Source organism: Macaca mulatta, chromosome 8, assembly GCF_049350105.2.
Source record: "Macaca mulatta isolate MMU2019108-1 chromosome 8, T2T-MMU8v2.0, whole genome shotgun sequence".
In the NCBI taxonomy this organism is placed as follows: domain Eukaryota; kingdom Metazoa; phylum Chordata; class Mammalia; order Primates; family Cercopithecidae; genus Macaca; species Macaca mulatta.
The window spans coordinates 142,378,718-142,404,316 of NC_133413.1; the positions used below are offsets into that span (position 1 = coordinate 142,378,718).

General features: G+C 35.6%; 1 protein-coding gene across 4 annotated transcripts in view; it reads left to right on the forward strand.

The window, feature by feature from the left end:
- EFR3A (EFR3 homolog A) overlaps positions 1–25,226 on the forward strand; it is a 102,447-nt gene extending 77,221 nt beyond the window's left edge. For all 4 annotated transcript variants that reach the window (XM_077944034.1, XM_077944033.1, XM_015146000.3 and 1 more), the window contains exons 19-23: positions 7,474–7,565; positions 12,513–12,561; positions 13,372–13,475; positions 14,006–14,055; positions 22,132–25,226. In XM_077944034.1, coding sequence (XP_077800160.1) covers positions 7,474–7,565; positions 12,513–12,561; positions 13,372–13,475; positions 14,006–14,055; positions 22,132–22,237 — 401 coding nt within the window. In that variant the 3' untranslated portion in view covers positions 22,238–25,226. The remainder of the gene's footprint in view (positions 1–7,473; positions 7,566–12,512; positions 12,562–13,371; positions 13,476–14,005; positions 14,056–22,131) is intronic.
- Positions 25,227–25,599: the final 373 nt, after the last annotated feature.

The window sequence follows — 25,599 nt, forward strand, 5'->3', positions numbered from 1 at the left end:
GTGAGTATCCTACCTTAATGCAGAAACAGAATAAACAGTGATATTTTATGGGATACTGAATCTGTTTTTCTGTTTTGTTTGTTTGTTTGTTTTTTGAGACGGAGTCTCGCTCTGTCGCCCAGGCTGGAGTGCAGTGGCGCGATCTCGGCTCACTGCAAGCTCCACCTCCTGGGTTTACGCCATTCTCCTGCCTCAGCCTCCTGAGTAGCTGGGACTACAGGCGCCCGCCACCGCGCCCGGCTAATTTTTTGTATTTTTAGTAGAGACGGGGTTTCACCGTGGTCTCGATCTCCTGACCTTGTGATCCGCCCGCCTCGGCCTCCCAAAGTGCTGGGATTACAGGCGTGAGCCACCGCGCCCGGCCGGGATACTGAATCTGTAATTAAATTACCTTTTGCTATGTAACCATCAGATAATTCATTTAAAAACTTGAAGGGATTTAAGAACAATGTATTAAAATAAAAGGCAGAACATATTTAGTTTGTTGTGTATCATGCAATACCCATCATCATCACAATAGTAGCTACCATGTATTATGCACTGTGTGCTAGGCACTGTGATAAGTGCTTTGTATTCATTTTCTTATGTAATTCTCATAATGGTTTGGTGAGGAAGGTAGCATTATCTTTGTTTACAAATGAGGATAGTGAGGCTAAAATTGAATTAAATGATTAGGTGACACCACTACCAGCCTCTCCAGTTAGTTGCTTAATAAATTATTTGATTTCACTATTTTTCAGGGGCTCAAGTATTGTTCACACATCCAGAAAGATCCAGATTGATTTTTATCATTTATTTCTCTAACTTCTACTGGGTACCTACAATTTAATATATATCAGGCACTGTTATGACTTTCATAGGGTAGCAAGATGTTAAGATGCAATTCTTATCCTCAAGGAATACAATCTAGTGGGAAAAGCAGATGAATGATTGAAACACAATGATAACTGGATCTAGAGAAAGAATGATGATCTACCTCAAGTTTATTGAACTATTGATGCCTGGCATCCTAATAATGTGGTTGATAAATGTTAGCAGATTATTGTATTTTACTTTAATCAACCTAGAATTCAAATGAATAGTGTATGTTTAGGCCTGTGCCAAGTACTGCTTTATGAAAACAGTAGTGTCCCCCATCTGAATCATTCAGAGGTATCAGTGGCTTCAGTCAGCTCATACAGTTATTTAAATATTAAGTGAGCACCTCCAGTGTGCCAGCTGCTGTGCAAGCAAAAGCCAGAATGAACAAGACAGGTAGGTCTCTACTTTGACAGAGCTTACAGTCTCTCTTAAATGTATTGTTTACTTGAACCACAAAACACAGCAGATGATTGGTATTATTCTAGGTGCATAGGAAATAAGTTAATTTCATTATATAATTTTTCTCTAAGAAGATAACCAGGCAATTGTAATATGACTATACGGCTATGATTAGGGACATTTTGGGTCCTCCAGTAGCAGGTAAAAATATTTAATCCAGGTTTGGCGGGCCAGGGATGTCTTCCAGAGGAAAAAGCCTCTAAGCTGAGCTTGAAACAGGTGTTAGGCAAGTGAACTATGCTTCATATGGTAGTAACAACATGTGTGAAGGAATGAGGTAGGCAAGAACAGGATTTGTTCTGTGAATTAAAACAGAGTGACGACAGACTTCAGGGAGCGGAGGTAGGAATTGTAAAGCAAGGTGAACTAAACTCTGTTCTGAAGGCAGTGGGGAAGCATGAGTGATTTTAATCAGAGGATAACATGATCAGAGTTGCATTTTAGAAATAGTACTTTGGTTGTAATTTTGCAAACTGGGGATGGGGTGACTATTTATTTTGATGGCATGTTAGTCATCCTTAGGAGAAATGACAGTGGCCCATAATAAAGAGGCATCAGTGAGAATATTGATTGGTATGGAGAGACAAGGAGAAAGCCAGGGATTTTGTCCAGGTTTCTGGCTTGGGCGCTTGAGTGGATGGTGTAAAACTGAGGGGACACATAGGATTTACTTACCATTTCATTTGCTTGTTTTTTTGTGTACGTTTTGTTTTTCTCGGAGGGATGAGAGATAAAACTGGTGTATTAGTCCGTTTTCACGCTGCTGATAGAGACATACCAGAGACTGGGCAATTTACAAAAGAAAGGTTTAATTAGACTTACAGTTCCACATGGCTGGGGAAGGTCTCACAATCATGGCAGAGGGTGAAAGATACTTCTTACATGGCAGTGGCAAGAGAGAATGAGGAAGAAGCAAAAGCAGAAACCCCTGATAAACCGATCAGATCTTGTGAGACTTACTATCACGAGAATAATGTGGGAAAGAGCAACCCTCGTGATTCAGTTACCGCCCACTGGGTCCCTCCCACAACAGGTGGGAATTCTTGAGATGCAATTCAAGTTGAGACTTGGGTGGGGACACAGCCAAACCATATCAGCTGGGCTGAAGTGAAGAAGGAAAGAAGTACATATTTCAGCTGAAACTCTGTAAGTAGTTTTGAATCTGGGGTGGTAGAAGGATAGAGTTTTTGTTAACAGAAATAAATAGGAAAAAGTGGCTGGTTTTGGAGATAATCCTCGTGTTGAGTATCTTTGAGAGTGGAGCATGCAAGTAGCTTGAGGCAGTTAGGAGTTAGGACTGGGTTTTGTGTGAGGGTTAGGAGGTTATACATGCAAATTTTGAAAAAAGCAACATAGGGGGTTTTGCTAAAGCCTTCAGGGAGGATGACTTCTCACAGTGAAGGCATGGAGATAAAGAGGATGGAATGGCTTTAGACAGTTCTCTTTTCCTGAGGAGAGGCCGTATTGGGAAGGAACGTAAAGCCCCAAAGCTGAAAGTCTCAAGAATGTGAAAGGAAAGTAAGGTAATGTTAGAATGTGGGTGCTAGGAGGTTGGGGGGTGAGAAGGCAGCTGTAGAGGAGCTTCCAAAAAGGGAAAGGTAACTTGGCACAAATTGCTGAAGCTTCAGAGAAGTAGAAAATTGATTAAGACCTTTCTTTGGATTTTCCTGGAAGGTGATTATTGATCACCTTTGAGACAACACTATATTTCCTTTTTGTTCTCAATGATTTTGCCGCTCAGGGACCCCTTTCCGGCCCCCATACTTCTCTTTTCTTTTTTTATTATTGGCTTCAACATGACTCTCTTTCTGCAACCCCTCAGCTTTCATAAATTAACCCAGAAATTCTTTTATAGTCTCCTTTGAGAGAAGTCCTTATTTTTACTTCTGGAGAGACCTTGAAAGTTAGTGTGCCTGGATGCTATAAGCAGATCAGCAGGGATGACCGCATACTGCCTTGGGCAATTCCACTGATGTGTTTATGTCCAGTTACTTAAATCAAAGCATATCATTATGAAGGAAAAACAAAAAATACAGGATCTAAGTTAACTTAGCAGTAGCCACATGCAGGATATAAAATATTCTCATCCTGAAAATTCTTGCACAACAATGTGTCCTGTTTTGTTGCAGTTGAGTATGTACTGATTCTGTACCTTCAGCCTTCATGCAGTAGAACCTGAGTGACTTTTGTATGGTAGATACAAAACCCAGAGTCTCACTGAATTTCATGCATGGATATATAGGTCAGACATCAGTGTACATGACGGTAGTACAAGGCTGAAGGATGATGGAAGGGAAGTTCATTAATAACTGATAGTAAGTTTTTGTAGCTCAGAAGAAAGAGGGACAAGTAGAAATAATTGGAGTAATATTTAACACTTAAGGAAGCGATGTGATGTTCAAATAGGCCTTGGAAGATAAGAATCTCTATAGTGAGGAGGATGGCAAAGAAAGACAGGATAATGACATGTTTCTAGAAAGCAGATATCCTACAGCATGCACAGAGGTTAGAAAACAGGCATCTTTGAGTTGAACACTAGATTAATTAGGGAAGGCTGAAGTTACTGTTGGTAAGATCTGATGAGAGAGCCTAGAATGTCCTTTTAATTACAAGCAGTTGGGGAGCATAGCTTGGGGAGTTATGTGGTTAGTGTTTTAAGAAGCTTAGTTAACATGGTGGTGACATACAGGTAAAATTGTAGAAAAGTCTGCCATTAGGATGCACTGCGTTACTGGTTCTCAGCTAAGGGTGAATTTTGCAATCTTGGGGAAATTTTTAGTTGTCACAACTGGGACGGAGAGAGATGGGATAGGCCTGTTGGCATCTAGTGCGTAGAAGCTAGGGATGCTGCTGAACATCTCATAATACAAGGGACAGCTTCCCACAACAAGAATTATCTGGCCCAAAATGTCCATAGTGTCAAGGTTAAGAAACCCTAGCTAGGTTATGCTATAGTAGCAAACAACCCCAAGTTCTTAATGGTTTGAAACAGTAAAGATTTATTTATTGCTCAGACTTGCTGTACATAACTATGCATCATCCACATTCTGGAATTCAAGCTGATGGAGCTACCACTGTCTGGTACGTTACTCGTACTGTATTGGCCAGGACTTATTACAGAACCCCTCCTAACCACAGAGAGGACAGGAATTGCAATCCTGTCACATCCCCAGAAAGGGCAAACTGTAATATTGACTAACAGCATTAGTTACAACCATGGAAGGCTACCTGGGAGTAGAGGAGTAGTCAGTAAGAGAGAAACCAGTTTCTTGCTGATTGCTTTTAATTCGTCAATCTTTGCTTCTTTAGTAAAGTAAAATCACAGTATATACAGAATGGAATTAGAAAGATGGAGCATAGGCTGGGCACAGTGGCTCACACCTGTAATCCTGGCACTTTGGGAGACCAAGGTAGGAGGATTGCTTGAAGCCAAGAGTTCGAGACCAGCTTGAGAAAAAAAAAAAAAAAATACCCCGTCTCTACAAAAAGTTAAAACAAAAAATTTAGCCGGTTGATTCCATGTCTTTGCTGTTGTGAGTAGTGCTGCAATGAACATACACGTGTGCAAACCAACACAGGAACAGAAAATTAAATACCACATGTTCTCACTTGTAAGTGGGAGCTAAATGATGAGAACACACAGACACATAGAGGGGAACAGTACACACTGGGACCTGTTGAAGGGTGGAGGATGGGAGAAGGGAGAGCTTCCAGAAAACAACTAATGGATACTAGACTTAATATGTGGGTGATGAAATAATCTGTACAACAAACCCCCATGACACAAACTTATGTGTATAACAAATCTGCGCGTGTACCCCTGCACTTTAAAGTTTAAAAAAATTAACCGGGCATGGTGGCACGTGCCTGTAGTCCCGACTACTCGGGAGGCTAAAGTGGGAGAATCACCCGAGCCCAGGAGTTTGAGGCTGTAATGAGCTTTGATCACACCGCTACTCCAGCCAGGGTGACAGAGAAGAGACACTGTCTCAGGAAGAAAAAGAACAATGAAGTGTTGCCAGAGGATACAGTAACTCTGTGCTGTTAGGCTGATTCTAGACCTGAACTTCCCTACTGTTTTGGGGGAACTTTATAGGTGTGTCTGGGTATTGTTCTCCTTTGCTCTTCAGGTAGCTGGAGAGGGCCTAGGGCAGTCTGAGCCTGCAATATGAGCAGGCCCTTCCACTTATCTCTGTGTACCATGCATGCATTATAATTCAATATGTGCAGTGAGGTAGAAAACCTTGGGAACTCGGCATTAAGCAGTGGGCTGCATTTGTTTAACAATTCTAATTAGGACTGAAAATGATCTGTTTTTGAAACAACTCTATTGGTAGTACAGAAGGGAGAAACATACTAGGAAGACCCACTGGAAAGCTATCCTAAGAGTTTAGGTAAGAAAAAATGAAGATTTTGAAAGATGGCACTCCTGAAAATAAATAGGACAATGTGGAGATAAAGATGGTTTATTTAGAGATGTGGAATTGGATTTAGAACATGTCAAATAGAATTGATTAATAAGAAATTGGAAATGTTGAACTCAGAAAAGGAGGCGCCAGAATCCTGCTCAGTCACACAAGTATTTATAGATCACCTAGTGGGTGCCAGCTGCAACCCTAATAGTACCTGGGAACTCTCTGAGAGAGTTAGAGGTCCTGGGATGTGACCTGGGTGAGTACATTCCTTTTAGGACTGGGAGTAGAACAGTAGCCAACTTGGCATCATTGTCATCCTTCCTGAATTCTCTTCTGCGTCGTAAAGGAAAAATTGGGAACTGTTTTTTCAGAATCAGAGACTGACAATGAAAAGCGCTGAGAACAATCTGCAAGTAGAAGAGGAGAAACTGTTATCTTTAAAAGACAGTGTAGCATTCAAATGGGTGGATATCAGACTAGCAACTTCCAGAAGCTTCTTGAGAATTACCGTCTCCATGCTGCAGACTGAGAATATCCGATGGCTAGCCTAACTTTTACTCACTCAGCTTTCCAAGGGTTGAATAAGCCTCTAATTCTATATATTGGAATACACAAAGTGACTTCCTTTTTTCGGTTGTAATCATGATTATTTGATATTTTCCTAGCATCCTGTACTCTCCATCATACTTTAATAATTTGTGTGATTTTATTGTATATTTTTCCTGTTAAACTGGAAGCTGCACGAGGTGTGTAATATCTATTCAGCAGACTGTCCGTAACACCTAACAGGGTCTCTAATCATTTCCTAGATTTGATGAGTATTGAATGCTAAAGTAGAAAAACAGAAGTAGAAAAGAATGTATGTAAGGACATTATGATCAACAAATTCAAATGTTCATAAAGTGGTTAAGCAGAAAATGGGCTAGGACTAGCTTTTGAATTTAGTGATTTGGGAGACCGTGGAATTTTATTTAAGAGCGCTGTCAGAAGAGTGGTTGGGGTTGGGATTATAATTACAGGAGTTCGGCATAGTCAGTAGTGAAAAATCAGAGCAATTTGTTCAGACTGTACAAATGAATTGGGGGCAGAAAAGTAGATTAGCTAGAGCACTGAGGTAAAGGCAACATCTTTCTGGAGAAGTGATCAGTTATAAAGCAAAATAACAAAATAACAACAGCTGATGGAGATGACAGAACGGACAATGCTGGAGGAGATACTAATTGAAACAGCAATTGCTTTCCGTCCACAAATTGTAATGCACTGTAAACACCTTTAAACATTGCTTCCCAAACTGTCATCCTAGAACCAGAGTTAGTTGACAGCTTTCACTGTTTGGTGAAAATATTAGAGAGATAAGGGCAATATTAATATTGTCAGTTTTGAGTTAGGATAAATGTACTAAGTTTAGATTATGTACTTCCTTTGTTTGCTGTTACACTGACTTGCTTTCTTAAACTATTCGGTAGTGGTGGTGGTTGTTGCTGTCCTAAATGCCCCTTTTTGAAAAATAAAAATCTGATAACCTTATTTCAGTTTACCCCATCAATCTTACTTTTTAATCTGCTTCACGAAATGTAAAAGTCCGAGAACACACTGCTTTATGTATTTAGAAGGAACAAAAAAGACAAACTGTCTTAATTTTTTGACAGTTTTTGAAATCTGAGATAAGTAGAGTTTATAAATGAAAACCAACATAACATTTCTAACAAATAATGGGAGGAAAACAATTTTATTTCAGATGAAGATCGACTTTCTAGAAGAAAAAGCATTGTGGACACCGTATCCATTCAGGTGGATATTTTATCCAACAATGTTCCTTCTGATGATGTGGTAAGTTACTGAAAGTTTATGGTAGAGTACTGTCTTGGTAGACATCATTTAAAAGAATTTTTGCCTTCCACACTTTCAAACAAGAGAAAATACAACTCTAAATTATCCTCAAATCAACTAAACTATTAGTAGAAATTAATCTGATTTAGCTTTGAATTTATTTATAGTTTATTTTACTGAACTCATTTCAGCTGTCTGTGAAGATATATAAACCTAACATTATATGTTACGATGTTGTCAGATTTCACATTATAATTTAGTGTAAAAGTTTTTTTTTTTTTGTAAGAAACTTTATACAAAGCCTGTCATTAAATTAGTGGGCTGTCTAGATCCTACTTATTTTTAAAAATTTAGGAAATGCAAATTACAGAAATAAATATAACTATACATCCTCATGTGAAGCCAAATGCTCACTACCTTTAAAAAGTTTTAAAAGTTCATCTCTAAGGTAAAATGTTTTAATTATTTTGGATAGTAAGGATGTAGTTTAAGCTGCGTTAGTGAGCTATGTACTCTGTAAGGACTGTGGCTTATTTAAAACATAGATTTCATGCTCTCCTCCCGTTTCAGAAGAGCACAAGAGCGTACCCTCCTGAGTTATAGGGGAAAAAGCAGCCAGTATTCTCTAGGACTTATTCAACACAAACCACCAGAGAATTTTTTCATAGTCAAGTAAAAATGCCAAAATGCCAGCATGTCAAGTGAACCTCCACCTTGTGGTTTATCCATTGTCTGCCTTCTTAAGTATTTATTTCTCATTGGTACAATATGCATAATTAAAAGAATATCCCTATAGGGAAAGGGAAAGGAAGTTATCTGAATTTATGCTTTCTCAAGCCTCCCTCCTACCCCCTTCCAATTCCTATTGATTTATTTGTCTTCAGGTACTAAACCTATTTAGTGGCCAGAGTACAGCCAACTGACTTATGTTTTCTATGCCATTCAACTCCCCATTACATAGAACTTATCAGTTTTATTAAGAAATTATCAGCACGGCATCAAGAGTAGTTGAAGCAGCATTTAGTGTTCATTTTGAAACTCGACGCCTTAAAGCTAAAGTTTCTTACCAATTTAAGGCTTAATAACCACCTTGCCTAAATTCACCTCTTTCTTCAGAGCTATTTAATTTATACACCCCTTACTAGTAAGAACAGTATCTTGCTAGTTCTGTCCTTTTAATGATTATGAATTTGCCACTATTACCTTTCTAGGGAAGAAGTTCATCCAAAGTCTTAGTTTATAAACTTAATTTTGTTAAGAGTACACTATATGTTATTGACTGCTATTTTCACCTTTCTCCTTTTGTTAACTATTCTTATTTTTTTCAAAAATATATGGAGAACACTTGAAACTGTTGGAAAGAGTCAGTCTATTTTGATAAAATCAACTGAAAAAACATTTGCATAAAGACCCAGTGTAGGGGAAAGATTCTTGTCACAAATCTTACATTAAAAGTCCGTTAATATTTTTATTAACTCTTAAAAGATCCTGTTGTTTTTCATTTACTATAAGTCCTAAGTCAAATATGCCTCACACCAAGCATCTGAAAAGTTAAGTACAGTTTAGTATCACATTTACTTGAGCACATTTGAGTTTCGGACTCATTTACCATTGTGGAATCTGCTTTTGGATATTAGAGATGTTTGTTCAAATACCAGAAGACAGAATAATACTATCTTCTAGGCTAAAACTAATTAATTACTTTCATACAACAGACAGAAGAAATTCACATCAAATAGATATTTACCAGTTAATGGTGCAGCAAAATATCAAACTATTTTCTTACAATGAATCAGATAAGAAAATTGCTCATAAAAAATAACTTTTTTATTTGATCAAAATTATTTATAGTTTGTATGTATAATCCTAGTTTATCCTCAGATGTATTTGCTTTTGCTTTTTAAACTTACAATTTAAAAAAAGAGAGAGAGGCAGAAGGTTGTTTAGATGGAGACCATCACAAACTTTTGTTTCCCTAAACTCTAGTCTGGTGAAATACCTGGTCCACTTGAGATGTGCCAGTTCTGACATTTGCAATTCCGACCTTGGCCTACTGAGAATCATTTGGTGAACTTTTTCTAAAAATTGCCATAGATAAAAAGATGTATATTATTATTTCTTCTAAAAATGTGCTCATGGCATAAAATGTATTACTGATACTTTTATCATAAAGCAGTTGATTTTATACCTTTTACATATCTCAAAGCAAGAGGGAGATTTGAGAGACTCAAGGTAAAAGTTATTTTTAGAGAATATAAATTGGTAATTGACTTTAGAGGAATGCTTCCCAATGCATATATATATCTGTATATATATACGCATATATGCATACACATATATACACATGTGTATATGTATGCATATATATGCATATATATACATATATATGCATACACACATTTTTATAACGATACCTAATTTAAATTAACATATTCAAGAAGATATATGACTAAAATAGAACAGAGGCATCTCTGTTTCCCGAGATAAAATTATCAGCTTGACTAATAGAATAAAGCACTATAGGCATGATTTTTTGCTTCCTTATATATGCATAATTGATATGAGTAAAACCTGAAATCATCACACTACTCTTCTCTCTAAAAGCTTATAGTAAGTGCTTGATTATTTAAGGCCATGGGTAGGATGTTATATATATTAAATTTTGAGTATATGTTAAATTTTTTGGTACAAAATTAAGTCACTGGTTGACTGCAAAAGATTGTTGTTTATTCTGGTACAAATAACAGATCTTTGTTTTATATCCATGTACTCCTGTCTTTTTTCCCCAAATACAACTGGAGATACTGTGTGTATGCTAACATCTAGTCAATGTTAGTCACACTGTGGTGCTAGATGCTATCAAATTACTATGATATTTGTGGAAGTGACATAACAACTACTATAATTAGAAAAAGATGAATGGTAGATTTTATGTAGGCCCAAGGGCATTATATAGTCTAGGTTAGTGTTGTAGATCATAGATAAATCAAAAGTCCTAGATTATAAAGGGAATGTTGAAATTCCTTTAGGATGGTGCCTTTGCACCACTTCTCTATAACTCCAACATAACCAGTTTTTCCTCTAGAGTTGGAATAGATTGTAGTTTGGTAGATCACCAAATAAAGTATGTAGCTTGTATTTACCAGCTATGGTATATAAAAACATGAATCATTAAATGCTAGTATAAAGCAGTTAGTCTTTAAAAAAAAAAAAAAAAGATTCACGAAAGGGACAAGTGGGAGATAAGACTGAAGGAACATTATAGAAAGTTGTATACCGGGCTGAGGGCTTTGTATGTAACTTCATAGGAAGTAGGTAAACACCGAAATTTAGTCAGTGTCATTATTAGAAATGTGTTTTCATAAAAAGAATCTCTCAAGTGTGACAAGGCTAAATTAGAAAGAAGAGACTGGAGGTAGAGGCAGTTAGGAGATCCTTGTAATAGTCCACAGTTGATGGAATGAGGATCTAGAGTAGCCAGGCTGGAGGTAACAAAGAGGGACAGGAGGGCAGTAATACTCTACTTTAAAGTAGAATGGATAGGACCAACAAATGACTTGAAGGGATTTAAAGAAAGGAGATGTTAAAAAAAAAAAAAAAGAAAGAAAAAAGGTGGACACTGATGGCGTGAGTTGGGGGCTCTTGATGCTAGGAAGCTGCATCATAATTATCTGAATTAAGGCAAACAGGGACAAAAAGAAGAGTTAATAGGGTAAGGTATTTTAGCTCTTATCTGAGATTGACAGGTAATAAGTAAAAATTATATATATCAAGAATGCTGGCCTTCTGACTTCTCCCATGTTCTTTTTCCTATACTGGAGTTGTATCTCAAAAGTCAGAAGCTCTTAGCCAGTTCTAAGAACAAAAGCAATTTCTTTTTTTCACTGAAGTACTAGAATGCTTATAAGTACAAATAATTGACCAGCCAGAGTCTAATCTTATATGTCTGCTCCAGATATCTAGAACAAAACAGCTGAAGATTCCCAAGTTTAATCTGACTTCAACTAGAAATATGAACCCTCAGTAGCAAAACTGAGGGAGTGGAACTCTTGCTGCTTGATTTCCAGCTAAAGCCTTTGTATTACAGAGAAGCTAAGGTGCAGAGAATGAAATCTTTTGCTTTCGTTAGTCTTGCTGCCTTAGACTTAGCAAAAGAAGCTCATGAGCTAAAATTAGGGATGACCAGATTCCCAGGCAAGTACCCATGTATCGTTTCTTAATTTTTATTCAGAGATACTATAGGAACTAGATATATTATTTTTCCTGAAAATGTGCTGATGCCATAAAATGTATTTTTGCCTTTTTTTAAAGCAGTTGTTTTCATACCTTTTTACATATCTCAAAGCAAGAGAGACTTGAAAGACATATGTTAAAAGGATAGTTTCAGAGATTATAAATTGGTGATTGACTTTAGAGAAATACTTCCTGAAGTAGTGGTTTTTACTTTTCAATCGTTTAAAATCTTAGTTTCACTTTTGATTTGTAAACTGTGTGTGATACCAAAATTATAGTGGCTGTAGAGTACTTAGTTGTTTTTTATCACATGTCTAAAAATGTATTTATATATAATCTCAGCCTTCACTGTCTCAGAGCATCGTTTACTTACAGCACAATGTTCAGTCAGTGAGACTCAAATCTTCCTGTGCCTCACCGAAGTGGAGACTGAGTTCTGTAATTCAAGGTGGTTTTGTTGCCTAGAGTATGTTAATTATTGCAGTCTAATGCTAATCTATAGACTTGTTTTGGGGAACCACTGCAGTAGGCCATTGTTAGAACCAGTGAAAAAGTGGAGATTATTTGGTACTGCAGAGTATAATCACAGCTCAGACCAACACAAAGAAGAAAACAAATCTGAAAAACTTCTTAGATGACTTGTAACTAGGTAAAGGTATTACTTATATTGACCCTTTTTAACTCTCGATTTCACCTATAATCACTTTTCTCTAGGTTAGTAACACTGAAGAAATCACTTTTGAAGCATTGAAGAAAGCAATTGGTGAGATATTTTGCACTTGTTAGTACTACCGATATTTAACTTATCTTTATCTGCTGCTTTTTTTCAATGACAGAATAAGTAGAGGGGACATTACAAAAACAAAACCAAAAACACTTGGGGGCTTCTATAGAAATGTATCATTTATTTAGCTACATGTTTTAGGCTTCAAAATTGTCTTGTCCCATCAGGGTCATATTCCTGAACAAGTAGACACAATTATGGCAGTGATATAAAAGAAGACATTTATTAATTTACTTTCCCACAAACTTTGGCCAGACCATACATCATCATAAGACCAAGAAAATTCCTTCCCAAATTATGGTAAATAAATGGAAAAGGCTACAACAACATGGTTCCAAATGACCCCGTTCGTATTTCAGTTATTCCACTCAGTACCAAGATTCAATTTAGCAAATATTTTATATAGTACCTCATATATGCAAGAACATGTTTATATAAAAGAGTCATCCTTCGGGAAGGACCGCGAAGTAGTTCGACTTGTAGGAAGCTCCCATTCCCTTGCTGTTTTTGGGTAAGAGAGACAAAGGCATTCTATGAAAGGGAATCTTGTGCTGTGTAGTACTAACCCTTAGTTTTTTGTTTTGTTTTGTTTTGTTTTGTTTTTGTGCATGTGTTTTCTAGCCTTAAGATATTTCATGGATGTTAGGCCTTTTTATTTTTTTCTTGCAAAAGTAGCCCTGTAAATTGCCCTTAATTTTGGATGATATATCATTAGCTCTTAATGGTCATTGACTGGGTTCTGTGAAATTATGTATTCCCTTTAATGAGTCTTTATAAATATTTATGTAGATACCAGTGGAATGGAAGAACAGGAAAAGGAAAAGAGGCGTCTTGTGATAGAGAAATTTCAGAAAGCACCTTTTGAAGAAATAGCAGCACAGTGTGAATCCAAAGTAAGTGAACAAATGGTGAAGGGATTGTGGGTGGGCTGTTGTTTTGTGGAAACTCTTACTTAGTGATTGGTTGATAAGTTCCAAGCTTTAGTCAGATCAGTAGAACACAGGAAAATATATCTGATAAGGACTGAAAACTCTGAAGGCATATCTATGAGGCCTAAATAATTTCTTTGTGTGATGTAAGCTGATGGAAATGGTGGAACTGGTTTCCCAAATTAAATATTAGTGATTGTTATTCTTTTGATAGTTTTTTTCAGTGGTTTTCATGATTTTGCTGCAGGTATTTTGTTTTATGTGTTTGTTGATTTGTTTTTAACATCGAGACTAGGAAAGGGAGAAAAAGACAACCCTTACATTAAATTCTAATAGGTAAGACAGATCAAACCAAAATGTTAAAGCATTGTGTACTTAATAATTAATCAGCTTTAATAGTCACAATTACACTTTGTCTCTTAAATTACATTGCTATTATTATATATAGATTCTTAGAAAATAATCCGTTCTTAACATTTTTTTCTTTTTTGCAGGCAAATTTGCTTCATGATAGACTTGCTCAAATATTGGAACTCACCATACGGTAAGGGTTTTGTTACCACAGTAGCAATAACACACATACGCAAATAGAAACTGTCGGACCCCTATGAATTTGTGGTTCATTATGTTTAAGTTATGTTAAAGTAATGCTTTGCATTTAGGATTAACGTAAGATCATATAGGTGATCCTTTGCTTAATAGGGATTCTGTTTTTTAGGCAGAGTCTGATACCCTTTCTTGACTAGTTGTCCTCTAGCTTTTTAGCTGCTTTTTTAGATTATTCATTCCTTCCTGATGATCTCATAAGGACATCTGGGTAATTTGAAAGACCCATATTCTAATATTATGCTTAATTAGGAAATTGCTCATGTTGAATCGTTTTGTCCTGCAGAAACTGCATTTTAATATGTCAGCCTCATGGTTCTTTTCAGGGCGGTAATAAGTCTACCTATGCAGATAGCTCATTTGAATTATTGAACTTTCCTTTAGCTTTTTTACATCATATTCATTTCAGTTCTGTTGTGAATTATTGTGCTCTTTGATTATCCTATGTCTGTACATTAGTAAGAAATGTAGCACCTGAAGGAAGGAGAGGCAGTGTGGAAACCTGCTTTCGTGAGAGGCGGCCAGAAGATATGTCTATGCTTCTGGAAATTTTTTCTGTATCTGCCATATCTTTTATATTTTTAGCTTGATTAAGTAAGTCTGTTTTGCTTCAACCCTGTATTATATTAATATTAGATAGGTAAATGCTCTAGGCAACTTGCTTTTTTATTTCAGCCTTTTTTCTGCTTTGATAAGCAAGGCACATTTTTGTCATTATATATCTTACTCTAGACATTTCCCTCCCATACCTGCTACACTCTCTAAGTTGAGAATCACTCATTTACAAAATTTAAGAACAGAAAATCACAATAAAATATTCAACATGTGCTAGAAAAGGGGTCCCCAACCCTTAGTCCAGAGACCTGTACTGGCCCATGGCCTGTTAGGAACCAAGCTCCACAGCAGGAGGTGAGCGGCGAGCAAGCGAACATTACTGTCTGAGCTCCGCTTCCTGTCAGATCAATGCGGCATTAGATTCTCATAGGAGCGGGAACCCTATTGTGAACTACTGCTCATGCAGGGGATCCCATTAGATTCCTGATGATCTGAGGTGGAACAGTTTCATCCTGAAATCATCCCCCCAGTCCCCATCCGTGGAGAAATTGTCTTCCACAAAACTGGTCCCTGGTGCCAAAAAGGTCGGGGACTATTGTGCTAGACTTAGGATTCAATTAAAATTGCTGGGTATGGGCATTTACTTCTTTGATGACTAAATTTCAAACATTTAGTAGTAAATGTCTGCTGTGTACTTGATCTTATGCTACATGGTTTATATCTGTTATTTCTGCTAATCCTCACCATAGCCCTGAAAGGTAGGTAGACACTATTTTGTTCATTTTTCAGGTGAAGACACCAAGGCTTAGAGAAAAGTAAAATAACTTGCTGAAGGTCATACGGCTAGCGAGTGACAAAGTCAAAATTCAAATCCATAACTGATGTTCTTAAAAGGCATGTTGCTAGAGATCACCATATTACATGTAGTCAAACTAACATAATTATATGAATTTAATATTTTAGAGTAAGTATTATAACTAATTCTGTTTCATTGATACCACAGCTACTACTAATACTTACATTCATTGAAAAGTTACTACTAATAATTAACATTTTTAAGCACCTGTGTTGTTCTAAGCACTGTGCTAAATGTATTATTTTATTTAATATCTGCAACAGACCCTAACAAACAGATAGTGATTATTCTCATTTTACATGTTTATAAACAGATACATGGAAGTTAGGTAACTTATACAGGGTCACCTATTTAGGAAGCAGTAGCTCTGGAACAGCTTTATGGAGAAACTAAACAGACTTTATAGAAATGTGTCTTCAGAGTTTTCAGGTCCTGTCTGATACATTTCCTCTTGTTAATTTGCCTCACCCTAACCATCAGACAGTGGAAAGAGTTTGTATTCTCCATAAAAGAAGCAGAACACACAATATTATACTTTGCTCCCACTGTTCTTTCATTTACATTTTAACCATACCTGAGTATGGTTAAAAAAAACAAGAAAGGCAAAGAAGCTGTAAAATACAGTGAGAATAAGCAGCCTCACAGATAACCCAGTTATTAGAATTAGTAGAAAAGGCCCTTAGAACACCACACACCCACACCTCCCACCAGACCCCACACACACATGTCAAAGAATTTAAAGGACAAGATACATATAGTATGGAAAGAAATGTGTGTGACACTGCTTATTCTCATGATACTTTCCTGTTTCTTTGCATTATAATTGCAAATTTTAATGTTCCTCTCATAAGAGTACTAAAACATAACCAACAAGAAGACAAAAATGCAGAAAGGATATAAGATTTGAACCATTTCAGTCAATTTAAGTGGCCTTTAGAAAACACTATGCTAGGAAAATACAGAATATAGTTTCTTTTGAAGAGCACATACAACATTCACAAAATAGAAAAATGTGGGACTATAACAAATGTAAGTAAATGTCAGGAAACTGACATGTTAAGACATCATGTTGAGTATGTTCTCTTGCCACAAAAAAAAATATGTAATTCATTAACACATATCTAGAAAAATTTCAAATGTCTGGAAATTAAAACACACCCATATCTTAAAGAAGAAATGAAAGGAGGAATTAGAAAACATTTTAAACTGAAAATACCTATCAAAGTTTTGTAAGATGAAGCTAAAATCTTGCTCAGGAGCAATTTTATATCTTTAGATGCTTTTGCTTGCAAAGAAGAGAGATCTGAAAGTAGTGAATTAATTACTTTTGGTAAGACATTAGAGAAAGAAGAACAATGTAAGCTAAACTAGTATATCAGAAGTCAGTGAAACAGAAAATAGGCAATAAGACAACAAGAAATATTAACAAACGTAAAAGTTTGTTCTTTGAAACAGTTGATAAAATTGGTAAACCTCTAGTCAGTGTTAAGGAAGAAAAAGAGAGAAAACACAGATTACCAATATTACAAATAAAAAAGAATTATAATAAAGGAATGTGATAAAACAATTTTATGACAATAAATTCAACAATTTAGATGAAATGGGCAAAAATCATTGAAAGTCAAAACTAACTAAAATTGACACAAAAAGTAGTAAAACATCCAAATAACCCTCTAACTGTTGAAATAGATTTGAAATTTAAAAGCATCCTACAAGAAAATGCATTTAACTTCACTGCTTACTTTTATCATACATTTAGGTAAGAAATAATACCAGTTTCATATATATTCAGGAAACAAAGGAGGTAGAAACATTTTCTAACTCATGAGGCCAGCATAACTTCAACATAAAATGAGACAAAGATAAAAACCACAATGAGATACCATCTCACACAAGTTAAAATGGTAATCATTAAAAAGTCAGGAAACAACAGGTGCTGGAGAGGATGTGGAGAAATAGGAACACTTTTACACTGTTGGTGGGACTGTAAACTAGTTCAACCATTGTGGAAAACAGTGTGATTCCTCAAGGATCTAGAACTAGAAATACCATTTGACGCAGCCATCCCATTACTGAGTATATACCCAAAGGATTATAAATCATGCTGCTATAAAGACACATGCACACGTGTGTTTATTGCAGCACTGTTCACAATAGCAAAGACTTGGAATCAACCCAAATGTCCATCAGTGACAGACTGGATTAAGAAAATGTGGCACATATACACCATGGACTACTATGCAGCCATAAAAAAGGATGAGTTCGTGTCCTTTGTAGGGACATGGATGCAGTGGGAAACCATCATCCTCAGCAAACTATCGCAAGAACAGAAAACCAAACACCACATGTTCTCACTCATAGGTGGGAATTGGACAATGAGATCACTTGGACACAGGAAGGGGAACATCACACACTGGGGCCTATTGTGGGGAAGGGGGAGAGGGGAGGGATAGCATCAGGAGATATACCTAATGTAAATGACGAGTTAATGGGTGCAGCACACCAACATGGCACATGTATACATATGTAACAAACCTGCACGTTGTGTACATGTACCCTAGAACATAAAGTATAATAATTAAAAAAAAAAGAAAATTATAGACAAGTACCCCTCTTGAATATAGTCATAGAAATCTTTATCAAAATGTTAGCAAATGTATAAAACTGATGATATGACCTAAATAAATGGGGTTACTATGAGGAAAGCAAGATCAGTTTTACATTAGAAAGTTGATCAGTCAGCAAAATTCACCACATTAATTAAGAGAGTAAAGTTGCATGATCACACCAGTAGCAGAAAAAAAAGCATTTCAAAATCTCAATGTTCATTTAAGACAAAAATTATCAGAAAATTTGGAATAGAAGGGAACTTAATCTGATAAAGAGTAATTATAAAAAATCTATTGCTGGTGTTATATATAATGGTGAAAGTCTGATGCCTTTCACCTAAAACTGGGTCAAGGATGTCTACTCTCACCATGTCAACATTGTATTGGAAGTCTTAGGTAAGTAAAGTGAAAAAAAGGAAAAATATAAAGATGAGAAAGGAAGAAATGAAACTATCTTTTCACAGATGACATGGTTGTATATGTGGAAAATCTTAAGTAATCAAGACAAAAAAAAAAAAAGAACCCTACTAGAGTTATTACATGAATTAAATGAATTTTAGTAAGGTCACAGGATTCAAGGTATTCAAGGTCAGTATTCAAAATTCAGTTGTATATCTATATGTTAACAACAAACAATTGCAAGAGTAAATTTTTAAACATAGCATTAAAAAAAAATTTAGCCGTAATTTAACAGTATGTAAGATTTCTGTTATGAATGTAAAACATGAATGAGAGAAATTAAAGAATACCTAAATGAAGGAGAGATATACCATGTTCATGGACTGAAGGATTAAATATTGTTTATATGCTGTTTCTTTCAAGTTGATCTGTAGCTTCAATAAAATGTCAATCAAAACCCCAACAGACTTTTTTTTTTTTTTGTAAAAACGTGTAAATTGATTTTAAGATTCAGATGAAAGTACAAAGGACCTGGAGTAGCTAACTGTTTTGAAAAGGAAAAATAAAGTTGAAGAATTTACATTGCCTAATTTCAATACTTGATTTTTAAAGCCAAAGAAGTCAAGACATTATTGATATAAGAGTACACAAAGAGATCAAGATAACAGAATAGAGAGTCCTATCAAAAACTTAAGTGATTTTTGATAAAGGAATCAAAACAATTTAATGAGGAAAAGAAAATATTTTAAACAAATGTCCTGGAACCACTAGATAACCTCAGAGAAAAATACTAATCTCAATCCCTACCTTCCACTGAACATAAACATTAATTATTAAGTTGGGTAATCAATGTCTATGTAAAATCTAAAACCAAAACTTCTAAAACAAAACATAGGAAAGAGTCCTTTCAGTCTTAAATGAGCAAAAAGATTTCTTAGGACACACAGAGTACTAAACAAAATTGGTAAATTGGTCTTCATGTAAATTAAAAACTTACCCTTAAAAGACTCCAGTAAGAATATGAAAAGGCAGACCACAAACTGAGAAAATACAGTATACACAGTACCGATATCTGATAAAGAACCCCTACAACTGAAAAATAAAGACAATTTTCAAAATGGCCAAGACAGTAGACATTTTACAAAAGGAATGTTTGAATCGCCAATAAGCATGTGTAAAAGTGTTTAAAATCATTAGTTAACAAGGAAATGCAAATTTAAATAGCAAGATACGATTTTGTGCCCATTAAAATGAGAGAACTGAGTATATTCACAAAAAGACATGTGAATGTTTATGACAGCTTTATTCATAGTTGCCAAATGTCCATTATCACGAGAACAGACAAATGATGATAATATAATGAAATACTATTCAGCAATAAAAAGGAACACAATTTTTGGGATAAATCTAAAAAACATATTAAGTAACAAAAATCAGACATAAAAAGACAGTTTGTTGGACTGTTCATAGAGCCTGTATAGACCATTTACATGAAGGTTAAGAACAAGCACCACTAATCTTCAGTGATGGAGATCAGAACATAGTTGTTGCATGAGGATGTATGTGTATGGGTATGTCAGAGTGGGGAGAAATTGACTAGTTAGGGACATGAAACATTTTCGGGGTGATTGAAAGTGTTCAGTATCTCTTGAACCCGGGAGGAGGAGGTTGTAGTGAGCCAAGATCACACCATTGCAATCCAGCCTGGGTGGCAAGAGTAAAACTCCATCTCAAAAAAAAAGAAAGTGTTCATTATCTCTATTGGACTATGATTTACATGGGTGTGATGTACATGAGTGTATACATTTGTCAATTTTTGTCAAACAGTACACTTAAGATCAGTGTATTTCACTCTGTGAAAATTATCCCTTAATAAAAAATTTAAGTGTATGATAAATCTGGAGCAATTCCAAAATTATTAGTTACCAAAAATAGATATATCAGGAAAATAGAAGAAAACCAACTGAATAACTTAACAATTGAGGATAATTTACAGTTAAAAATAATTATATGAAATTAATATCTGTGCATTTGTTAAAATGAAAACATTCTTAACCATGAACTAATAAATTCAAAGAACTATATAAGACTTAAATGAAGAAACTATATATCTCTGAAATATGCTTAAGAATATTTATACAAATGAAAACATCTTATTCTTGAATAGGAAGTTGATATAGACATCAGTTTTCTGTAGACTGAGCTATCATTTTAGTAAGATAATTTTTATTAAGTATTTGAACAAATGATGCTAAGGGCAATGTGAAAGAATCCACATGCAAGAGCAGTCAGGAAAATGCTGTAGAAAGAAACAAGGGAGCAATTGTCTTGCTTGGTAGAAAAACATATGACAGATCTTTGGTACTTACATCAGGTTGGACCTGCATATGGGTAAGTGGAAGAGAGGAAAATTCAAGTATAGGAAGGTATCTGTGGTAAAGATAAGATTTCAGATTTTCAAGGAAAAGAGCAACTGTTGAGTTAATCTCGTTTGGACAACTGCTAAACACTACTGACCAGTGAGGGAGGGTTGGGGGAAGATTTCCACTTCACTGCTTTTACCAAAATAGACAACTTCACTCATTGTTTAGAAAAATACATAAAAACAGTAGAATTAATACAGCTGTATTTCTTGTAATCTTGACATAGAGGGAACGCTGTTCTTAGCATAACTCAAAAACTAAAAATTACAAGGAAATAATTGATTTTCTGGTAAGGTTTTTAAGCATTTGGCAACAGAAAAAGTTGAGAAATAATGAATTAGAGGAAAGCATTTGTATCATATGACAAAAGGTTAGTTTCCCAAATTGATAAGAGAAAAATATCTGAGTAGGATTAGAGGCAGTTTACATTTTCAAAGAAACCTAAAATGGATACTACAAAGATACTTGCCATTAATAGTAACATAAAAATTAAAAATGAAAATAAGAAAGAATTACCTCCTGCCTCTCAGATTGGCAAAGCTGTTTTAAAAAGACTGACTATATCTAATATTTGTAACAGTGTAAAAGGTACACTGAAAAGCTGAAAGTATAAATTGCTGGTATTCCGGTAATATGTATGTACCAAAGTCAAAATTTTGAATACACTTCGATGCAGAAATTCTGCTCGTAAGACTATAAACCAAGGAGACAACCAGTCAGAATAAAATTATGTATGTGTAAGAACAGACTTGTTAACATTATTATGATGAGAAAATGAAAATGAACCTGCATTTGTTCTCTGGATTAAATCAAGTATGATATATCTGTATAATGGAATACCATGCTGTCATCAAAAACATAATATCTGTATACATGAAATAATTTTTTACTAATGAAACAAGGCAGCTTACAAGAATGGGTAGAGTATAATCGCATTTAAAATTGTATATACATATTTTCCAAGGAAAATGTCTGCTTTAGACTTAAAAACAGTTTGACACTACTGTGGTCTGTTTCCCATGCAGCCTTGTAGTTGGCCAGTAACTACAATGTCATTGATCTCTGCAGTTGAGGAGTCTGACTTTGATATTTGCAGATAGTAGACAGAATACTCGGTGACACGAACAGCTTGTGAGTACACCTGCTGACCATGTTCCTTTGTTCTTTTACAGTCCTCCTCCCAGTCCATCAGGAACACTGACCATTACTTCTGGGCATGCCCAATACCAATCGGTCCCAGTCTATGAGATGAAGTTTCCAGATCTGTGTGTGTACTGATTGGCTCATGAAGACCTCAGCATATGATTTGTAAAGCCTAAAAATTACAGCCAAGCTGAGCTTTCAGGGTTTACATAATGTGTATTAACATACTTCTTGAAAATAATGATGGAACATATCTTTAACCAAATGCTTGGCATACCATATTAGAAGTTTTGGAGCTATATATAATTTCAAGTACTTTCAAAGATAGATTTATGCCATGTTAATTTGCTTTGAGGTTCCTGTTGCCTTTTAAGTTGAACATGTTTTGGTTTCACTTTATTCCACTGTTAAGTAGTATATTTTAAACTTTTCACAAATGTAATGTTTTTTCAAAAGTAAGCCTTCAGAGGATTGAAACTGTATAAATTGTTTCTCTCTTAAACATCTAGGCCGGGCGCGGTGGCTCAAGCCTGTAATCCCAGCACTTTGGGAGGCCGAGACGGGCGGATCACGAGGTCAGGAGATCGAGACCATCCTGGCTAACACGGTGAAACCCCGTCTCTATTAAGAAATACAAAAAAAACTAGCCGGGCGAGGTGGCAGGCGCCTGTAGTCCCAGCTACTCGGGAGGCTGAGGCCGGAGAATGGCGTAAACCCGGGAGGCGGAGCTTGCAGTGAGCTGAGATCCGGCCACTGCACTCCAGCCTGGGTGACAGAGCGAGACTCCGTCTCAAAAAAAAAAAAAAAAAAAAAAAAACATCTACACGGCCGCTTAGATGTAGAATTTTTGTTATTGTTTTCTACAAAGGCAGATACATTTAAATATATTCCTAGTCCTGGGGCTGTAAAACTGTTCAGTGGCTTTTTGTCCCCATGCTTTAGATAAGCTGGGATAGGCACCCTGCTATTCAGTTACTGTAATAATATGTGATAGGCATTCCTCATCTTCACAATAATAGGATATCTGTTGAATAGCATTCCTCGAAAATGACCCTAAAAACGCCATACTTTAAATTGTCCGGTTCTTGTAATACTGGGTTTCCTGCCAAGAGTTTGACCATTCTGCTTGAGAAGTGTAGAGCTCACTCTTGGAGTACCAAACTGTGCAATATTTTTACATCATAAGATGTATTAGTTTACAGGCTGTGCTTTGAAATTATAGTAGTATTTTGCTGTGGCTCCATTAATTAAATGAGATATATATTTAGTGCAGAAAAAAGACATTTAAAACAGCTATTAGTTCACCTGTGAAGAGTCTGTACATTTTGATTTCCATTAAGAGTACATTTATTTACATTTGTATATTGTGCATTGTTTTAGATCCTCATAGTCAAAAAATTCCCCAGATGGACTTTTAATTTGTAAGATTTGAACTGTGACTTGTACGCATCTGTTTAGAATCAGTTATATTATATTTGAAAAGCTGCCTGTGTTTTAACAATCAAGTGTGCTAAAGTTCGTCAATTTAAGCTGCTTTTGATTTCAGCTACCAAGATCACAGGTGCACTCTACACATACACTGACAGACCCATAACAGTACTTACATCTTAGTGAATTCTATCACGTGGTAAAATGAACAGCTTTCTTTGTAACTCAGAAAATTCTCTTAGGACATTTTTATAAAGTCACCTGTTTATAGTTCTATCTTTTCAGATTCCATTTCTTTTTACATAAAACAGCATACATATCAAAAACTGTAGCCTAGAAGAGAGTTTAATTTTTGGCTTTTGTTTTTGTTTAAAAAATTGCAGTGAAGAATGGGATGTTTGTGTTTATGGCTATTTGGGCACCTGTAGTAGAAACGGAAAAAAGTAAGGAAATGATAATAGGACAAGCATACTTGAAAATTTCTGAATATTTAAAGAAAAGCGCAACATCTTGAAAACCAGTCTAGTCATTGAAACGTATGAAATGACACTGAAAGATCCTGGGCTGCTTCTTAAATGTGGATCAACAAGATTTGTTTCAGAGTGACAGTGGAGTCGTTACCACTGGAGGACTGAAGGGCCCTGTGGCAGTTGTCACTGGAACTTTGCCTCTTGATCAGGTAAAATGCTACACCAGTCAGTAAAGCCAAGTTGTATTTTTTTTATTGCCCTTTTTTCCTTCTGTATTTTTAAAGAAGGATGTTAATTTTTGACTATATATTTTAAAAAAATCTAAGCAGGGGGACATGCAAAAACAATCATCATCCACTTGGATGTCATTTTATAGATTAACACTGTGTGCTTTTGTATGGAAAAATATATATAATTTAATAGTATAAAAAGTAAAATATTCATTTGCACTTCTGTGAAACACAAACTTTGCTCTACAAAATTTCATGTTTCTTAGTGATTTTAAAATGCATGTATTGCATGTAAAGGAAAACCATTACAATTAATGTTTATCACACCTTTATCTTGGTCTTTGTTGATTTGGGTTTTGTTGGGGTTTTTGTTACTGTTTTTAAATTACAGTAGGCTTCTTTATATCCTGGATTTCTGAACTGGTCTTGTTGACAAGGACTCCCAAGAAATGGATCTGTTCACTGGCTGCCTCTCCCATATCTGCAGGAGATTCTGCAGGAACGAGGTGTGCACATGGTGGTAGCCAGTTCAGGTAGTGAACATTTAGGATTTGGTGAAGTTCACTGTATTGCTATATTTTTGTAGATATATAAAACTCAATAAATTGTTAATCATTCTCTTTTTGCTGTATTGGGTTGCTTATATCACTCTTTCTTTCATGACATTAAACAGTTAACATTTAAATGTTCCTCCTGTACTTGTGTTGTCTGTGACCACTTACAGAGTTTTATTGTTATTGGAGTTTACCTGAATACCTATGCGCACACACCCACATACTTCCTTAATATTTCTGAACTCATTATCTTTTAGAATAATAGTACTACACTTTACCAGCAATTAACTTCTCCCTACCCAAAATGTTTTTCTTCCTGTCTGAAAATGGAACTAATTTGTCTTATTCATGCTTATATCTGTATTAAATGTAATAAAGTTAGTTTTTGAAATGTAAAAATTCACTGTGCAATTCGTATGTAAGCAATAAAACATAAATCAGATTACTTGTATTTAAGTTCATTTTTTATAATAGCTATTGTTACATTTAATTAAATTTATTCAATATTTGCTTAAATTAAAAATGAAGAGCTTCTTTTGAGCCCAATAGTTCAAGGCTGCAGTGAGCTAGGATCATGCCACTATACTCCAGTCTGGTTGACAAAGCATGACCCTATCTCAAAAACAAAAAATGAAGAGCTTTAGTAGAAATCAATTTGCCAAGTGGATTCATTCCCATGTACATTGGAATATCAGAATGATAACTGCTAATCATGACAAGACATAGTAAGGTAAAGTTCACAGTGTGTGCTTGTGAAAATGTAGTTGCCATCTCTGTGTCAGTCTTAATGATTGTCTTTTCAACCCTACCTCTTT